Below are 7540 nucleotides of genomic sequence, written 5' to 3'. Positions count from 1 at the left end.
TTGTGATCGAAAGTGTAAGTCAGAACAATGAGCTTGTGGGATGTAGTGATGACCCGGGGGATAGAAATTCACATGATGTAGTGAGCGAGGACAGTAGTACCAGTTTTGTACCGTCGGCCACGGAGGGCACGGGGACAGGCAATAACAGTTCGTGCTCGAGTGACAGGGTGAGCGCGGGAGAAGTCGGTGAGAGTTCGTGTTGTAGTGACACGGCGAACGCGGGAGAAGACAATGACAGTTCGTGCTGGAGTGACACAGATAACTCTTTGGAAGGCGAGGAAACGGTCGCTGTTTGTCCTGGTACATCGAGTGTTGGTGACAGTGGTATATCGGAACAGTACTCTTCTCTTGAACAACAAAGTGCGCACGATGGCGAACAAAACTTTACAAGTGACCTCGCTGAGTGGGCTCAGGAATTCTTTGTTACCCATAAATGCTTGACTGGCCTGCTACATAAACTGCGTAACCAACCTGGCTTGTCGTATCTCCCACGCTGTGCAAAAACAATTCTCAAGACCCCACGACGCTGCACTGGTATTGCAGAAATCGGCGGCGGGAAATACTGCCATTTTGGGGTTGCTTCTGGCCTTAAGCATGTGTTGAAGAACAGTGAAACACCTGACATCATCAGTGTAGCCATTAATATCGATGGGTTACCTTTAACAAAAAGCACGAAAGCACAGCTGTGGCCAATTTTGTGTCACATAATCAACTGCAAAAGTGCACCATTTCCTGTTGGTTTGTTCTTCGGACACTCGAAGCCGCACGATTCAAATGAATACTTAAGACCCTTCGTTGACGACATGAACTCTGTGCTCGCTTCAGGAGTTCAAATTCACGGTGTGCAAGCCCCTGTTACGTTAGCTGCATTTATATGTGATGCTCCAGCTCGAGCCTACATACTTCACATTAAAGGTCATAATGCCAGGGCAGGTTGCAGTAAGTGTTGCATGGAAGGGGAGTACAAGGAGGGAAGGATGTGTTACCCAGGCATGAATGCAGCACCAAGAACCGATGAGAGTTTCCGCAGCTACTCCGACGACGAGCACCATACTGGTACTACCACCCTGACTGAACTTCCCATAGATATGGTCAAAGATGTTCCACTGGAATATATGCATCTCGTGGTGTTGTCCATAAAGTAATCAAGTTATGGTTTCAGGTACCCAAAAAGTGTCGAATGTCCTCACGTGTCAAGAACAACTTATCACCCCAAAACGAAGCACTGGCCCCCTTCGTTCCTTCGGATTTTAATCGTCGACCACGGAGTTTCTGGGAGATGGAACGCTGGAAGGCCACCGAATTTCGCTTCCTCCTGCTGTGCTCCGGCCCAGTCATATTTCAATCAGAGGTCCGTCCTGAGTTATACGCCAACTTTGTCACCCTTCATTGTGCCATAACAATCTTGGACTCCCCAACACAGTCAGTTCAGTCTGTTGACTACGCGGGCTCGCTATTACGGCACTTTGTAAGCGTATTCAAGTCGCTGTTCGGAGAACATTTGGTGTCCCACAACGTTCATGGTATTTTGCACTTAGCAGATGATGTTCGACGTCATGGTCATGTTCAGAAGTGGAGTGCGTTCCCTTTTGAGGGCTACATGCAGTACTTTAAAAAACTCCAGCGAAAACCTGAAAGGATCCTTGAACAAATGTGTAAAAGGTTTGGAGAGAATCGTTATGTGCTTTGGAAGGCTGCTGCTTCATCTTCGGAAGACTCTGTGAAATTCGTCATGAGCCATCATAATGGTCCACTTCCGAATGACTGTGTAGGGCCGCAGTACAGGAAAGTGATTATACCATACATATGTTCTCTTGTGGCTGACTACAGGGATGGAACCTGCACTTTGAAAGATGGAAGCATAGTCATGGTGGAGAACATTGCATACTCGAGGAGCTCTCGGACACCAGTCCTCATCGGACGCAAGTTTCTGGAACTAGAGGACTTGTACAAGTATCCATGCAGTTCTTCACTTCTAAAAATCTATGTTGCTTCACAGCCGTCTGCACTTATGGCATGGCCACTCGATACGCTTGCACACAAATGTGTAAGATTCCCACTGCAGGAGAAATTTGCAGTTTTTCCGCTTGTCCATACGCTTTAACGAAGGGCTCATATGGTCAACATCCACATTGTAAATATCCCCATTGGACATTTTTCCTGCAGCACAGGACCGCTACCTCATTGAGAAGTTTCCCGAAGAAAATGATGCCGTTGCTGTAGTTCCTGCCGCCTGGGTCGTAAACGGACTTTGTGCGTGGCCGCCTGAGAAAGATAGTGTGAAGATACAGCACATGGTCAAGACATGTCAGACGCCAGTGAACGGTTGGAAACTCTGCCAGTGCAAGAGACTCAGGGGATATTGTAAGTTCAGAGCTTTGCCACTTCTGTGAGCTTGTTCAACACTATGACACACTGGTGCTGTTTAATAGTTCATACTTCGATAGACGAAACAAAGTCAAAGCTGAAGTTCTAACAGTTCTTTTGCATAAATATCAAATACAGTTACTGCCTTTCAGTGGTGGGCAATACTTTAACTATGTGTTGTTCAACTACTAATACTAATAAATACTAATAACATTATTTAATCCATAATTGTGCAGTAATTACAACTACTAAACAAAAAGTAATTGGAACGGGATAGTAAAATTACTGTTTTCAGTAGTTAACTACAGTAGTTCAGCTACGTGCAAAGTTGCGGTTTATTTGTCACGGTGTCAGCAAAGGTTGTGCATTTCACAGGTGAAAATAAAAAGGTGACCTTTTGTGGTACTGTTAAGTAAAATGCTTGCTCGTCATGTTTATCCTGCAACACATCTAGACAGTGTGCAGACATTCAGCAACACAGTTGGTGAAATATAAGTGCTTTGTATCTGCATTGTGTTTCACATTGCATGAAAATGTAATTGCAGGTGTCGCTGAAACTACTTGCAGTAGTAGCAGATGTAGTTTAATTCCGTTATGGAAAATGTAGTTGCTTTGTGGCTATAACAGCAATCTCCACAAGTAACTAGTAGTTGTAGTTAAGCTACTTTCAGAGTAGTAGAATGCTTTGCATATGCCTGCATTCGTCTGTGCTTTTAAAATTATCTGTGTGCTGCTGCAGGCACCTACGAAGAGGCCAGGACAAGGCTAGCTCAAGCGGAAGAAACATCAGATCTTCAAAGTGAAGTGGAGGGGCCACGAAAAAGAAAGAAGGCACCACGTGACTCTGACGTCAGTGACTATGAGGAATGGGACGAGACTGTACAGTTACCAGCTCCACCCACACCACCTTCATTTGCAGACATACAGGATGACGTCAGCGATACACAAGGTGAGATTATGTTCTTGAGGTATATAATGGGCCCAACTGCTGCTAGTAACTAGAATGCTGCTAGCTCATGGTTATCTAGGTTAACTGTAGATAGTGTATTCCTGTATTAGTGTCCTATGGGCGGAGGAATAGAATGCTTCATGCCAAAGTCTACCACAGAAAGTGCCTGCGAGGTTCAAGGGCTACATACGGTATACAACTACGCATCTGCTATTTACAGAAGTCTGGACACAGCACGTAGCTGATGCGAGCAAAGAGCAGACGGCGTCCAAAGTAACAAAGAACAGGGTGGGGAGAAGCTACGGTGTGAGCAGTGCTCACCAAGGAAAGCAAAACAAAAAATCGCATGCCAGCGAGAAAAAGCAGCACAAGAGTCACATGGCGGATCGACCACAAGTCCCTGGCACTCCTCTTTTTTTTTTTGCTGTTAGTACTGTCGACTTAATTGCATAGTCATTGGTGCATCTCTGATGCTATAGCTACCATGCCCTTTTGTGGCCTCACACCTTAGCAACTTTATCCCTTATATCCCACAGGAACGAAGACCTCATGAGCGAAGACAGCTAGAAGAAGCCCTTCTATCAACACGTCTCTCGGTACGTAACAGCATTAAGGGTGGAACTCTCAGTATGTCTCTGCTTTGTGAAGTGACATTATTAAGCCTCGTATTTCAGCCAGTACATCCTGGAGTGATGAAGTCGAGGACATCTCCAGATCAACAGTTTGCTCAGTTGTAAATGACAGTGAGTAGTTTGTCTTTAACTCGCTTGTGATAGATTGTCACATATACATGCTTTAAGTAGGAGAGCAGTGGGAGGTATTGGACATGTTCTGTATTTCATTATTTTATCCCTCTTACTATATATGTGCAGAAAAATGTTATAATTGTAGTGCGATCATGAACAGCATGTCAGTAGCACAGTATGCCAACTCTTGTAGGAAGCAAAGGAAAATTATTTTACAAGGCGCTACATTTGAACGACAGCACCCCACAAGTATGGACGAGCAAGACAAGTGATCAGTGGGATATCACGTACTGAAGGCATGCTGGTGTGCATGGCCACACGCAAGCATGAAACATGACCACATTCGCTTCTGATTCATGAAATGTTTGTAGTTTCACCAAATTTGGTATAATATCAACTTGCAGTAATTCTGTAGTAATTCTTTCCTGTACCAGTGTGCCATATACAACATCATACTTGCCTGTGTGTTAAATGCATGGAAGAGACTCTCTTCCTTTTTTTTGGCAGTGAAGACGGGCAATTTCCCTCCTGCATACACTACTTTGTATTTAGCATGCACGTGTTCTTAACGCGATACATATGCTTCTATCGTGCCTTGTGACCTTATATCATCATTCACCTGATTCCATTAACAATTTTGTGGGTGAATGTCTCTGGCTTTCTTTGTCTTTTTGTCTAGAGTTTCATCTAGAGATACTGAGGCTTCTGCATGCCATCAAGATGAAACAAGAACAACATACGACCCAACTTGACACTCTGGTGTCATTAGCTACAAACTCGGGAGTGGCCGTGCCCGAGACAGATGATGTGACTGAAGGCCCCTACAGCAGTTTGGATGACTTCCTGAAGTTCGATTCATCCCTGACCTCCAGCACAACAAGAGGAAAAATAGTACGTATTTGTCGCATTAAGATATGTCTTATAAGAAAAGTCCAGTTGTGTGATAATTTTTACTTCTCTGCTTGTACTTCAGAAGCGTTTCTGGTCAAGTTTTGGAGGAGCAACAGTCCACGACACAGCCACAAGGATCCTGAGGCTGCTCTGCACAGATAATGTGGTCGCTAACTTTAGCTATCAGGGTGCGAAAGGGAAGCTCAAGTTCTGCGAACTAGAGTCTTGGGCAGTGCTGCGAGGTATGCATCAGGTTTCATGTTGTGAAGTACTTCGAAAATGCTTTATACGTGGCATTTCCCTTGATAGGCACCTGCTGTTGCCTGCTTTTCAATTTCGTTGCACTGAGTAGATAGAGCTATAGATAGGCTATGTATAGGTCTCTTTCTGTGTTGTGCCATTAATACGTGGTGCCTCCTATTTCAACACCAAGTACAGGGTACTGCTTGAACAGCCATCCCTAGCTTATAAACCCACCGGCAGAGGAGCATGATACCACACTTGGTGTGTACGCGTGACTATTTCAGGAGATGAACACCTTCGTTTATGCATATCACAGTATTATTATCGGAAAGGAAAATTTAGTAAATTAATATATTCAGTCACATGGCAAGAAATATATAAGGCGATCATGTTAACTGGTGCAAGAATGTTGGATGATGTCCAGTGCTGCTTCCTCTAACACTGTTGTGAACTGAACTTCGAGTGCAGCTCGCAGTAGAACACAGCAAATGGTACATTGCGTGAAGTGCAAAGAACAAAGGCGTTATAATTGTCTCCAAACATTTTCCATACTAGACCATGTGCAATTCACTCATTTTCTTTTCACAGATGCTGTCAGGTCTAACAAGCGGCTGAAGGAAACAACAGACTTTGACATCGAAATGGTTGTCAAGTCTTGGCTTCGTCATGCTAAAGAACGGGACCACAAGAGAACAAGGGAGGAGCCTTCATGGTCTTGTCAACAATGCAACTAACTAGTAACCTTTCCACCATTAAGCTAAGACAAGTCTTGCAAGATGAATAGAAGGCTCAGCAGACATCTACTACATTGGCTTACAAGCTAGCTTTTTATGTACCGCCTTTTGCGAACAAATGTGTATGGATAGCATTGATAGGAGAACTGGAAATATGGTCGTCAAGCCCAATCAGGAAAGCAAGCGCACAGTATCAAATTTGTAAAAGCGATAAAAATACACACGACGTACACAACGAATTAAAATTTTAACAACAGACATTGACGTTTCGGAGCCTATGCAGACCCCGCCCCCCCTCGGAATGAAGCAGGAGGCGTTACCCGGTACTATTTATGTAGCAAGGGGGCGTAGCAGTCGGGTAGTGGTCCTGGGTGCTTGTTCAAAGCATTATTTGTTCTTTTGATGAACCAGGATTCAAGTTGTTTGCGCACTCCCCAACGACTTTCACATGCCAAAATAACAGGGTTATCTAAATGCACGTGGTGGCCTGTCTTGTGGGCATGTTCACACAGTTCTGTGTGCTTATCTGTGCTCTTGTAGATATCAGCGTAGTGTTCCTTCATCCTCGTGCCCGTCTTCCTCCCCGTCTCGCCTACATACACGTCCTCATGCAGCGATTGCCAGAACGTGTATGTATCCCAAGCAGCAAAATGTACTGAAAGTCGAGTGCAATAGGGGTGGACGGTATGTGTCTTATCAATATTCTTTAGTTTCAAGAGTCTGTTCAAGGCCTTCCACCTACCCATCCACCCCTATTGCACTCGACTTTCAGTACATTGTGCTGCTTGAGTAGAGGCGAAACGGGGAAGAAGACGGGCACGAGGATGAAGGAACGCTACGAGAGCACAGATATCTACAAGAGCACAGATAAGCACACAGAACTGTGTGAACATGCCCACAAGACAGGCCGCCACGTGGATTTAGATAACCCTGTTATTTTGGCACGTGAAAATCGTTGGGGAGTGCGCAAACAACTTGGATCCTGGTTCATCAAAAGAACAAATAATGCTTTGAACAAGCACCCAGGACCACTACCAGACTGCTACGCCCCCTTGCTACATAAATAGTACCGGGTAACCGCCTCCTGCTTCATTCCGATGAGGGGGTCTGCATAGGCTCCGAAACGTCAATGTCTGTTGTTAAAATTTTAATTTGTTGTGTACATCGTGTGTATTTTTATCGCTTTTATAAACAGTATCGAATTTCTGCAATTTTATTTAGAAGTGAAGTAGATGTCTGCTTATATCTGTCTTCATCAAACACATGATGATATTGATAGCTGCAGTACAAATGTGCAGTGGTCTCCCTGTATCTCAGAGTCAGAATTGCGTTACGTGATGGCTTCTGGCCATATACAGGGCGACCCACCAACCGTGATAAGTATTTACAATAAAAAAATGTAGGCAGCAGAAAAGCATGCAGTCGAAAGTATTTCTCTCCCAAGAACTTTTTCCACGTGTTTGTAATAGGTTTGTTTAATTTCAATTCACAGAAATTAAATTTCTTGAATTGTACTTCAAAACTTGTCAAGTCAGTAGCTTTTTTTTTATGGAAATAGGTTTCTCGTGGTCATTTTACTCAACATGGCACGAAGTCCGTCCCCTAATGCA

General features: G+C 44.2%; 1 protein-coding gene across 1 annotated transcript; it reads left to right on the top strand.

The window, feature by feature from the left end:
- The first annotated feature begins 3990 nt into the window (after positions 1-3990).
- LOC135395611 (uncharacterized) lies at positions 3991-6212 on the top strand. Its single transcript, XM_064626715.1, has 4 exons — positions 3991-4059; positions 4742-4953; positions 5036-5195; positions 5785-6212. Exons 2-4 carry the CDS (start codon positions 4783-4785, stop codon positions 5928-5930), a joined length of 477 nt encoding a protein of 158 aa, XP_064482785.1. The 5' UTR covers positions 3991-4059; positions 4742-4782; the 3' UTR covers positions 5931-6212.
- The last annotated feature ends 1328 nt before the right edge of the window (positions 6213-7540 follow it).

The sequence above is a fragment of the Ornithodoros turicata genome, chromosome 5, assembly GCF_037126465.1.
Source record: "Ornithodoros turicata isolate Travis chromosome 5, ASM3712646v1, whole genome shotgun sequence".
Lineage (NCBI taxonomy): Eukaryota > Metazoa > Arthropoda > Arachnida > Ixodida > Argasidae > Ornithodoros > Ornithodoros turicata.
The sequence above is the reverse complement of the archived record's forward strand: the minus strand, read 5'-3'. Positions and strand labels throughout refer to the sequence as shown.

Bases quoted from the DNA above. Each gene is read 5' to 3' on its own strand.
- LOC135395611 (XM_064626715.1), top strand. From the start codon at position 4,783: ATGAAACAAGAACAACATACGACCCAACTTGACACTCTGGTGTCATTA. The intron at 4,954-5,035 runs GTACGTATTTGT...CTTGTACTTCAG, and splicing joins GCACAACAAGAGGAAAAATA to AAGCGTTTCTGGTCAAGTTT. The intron at 5,196-5,784 runs GTATGCATCAGG...TTCTTTTCACAG, and splicing joins GTCTTGGGCAGTGCTGCGAG to ATGCTGTCAGGTCTAACAAG.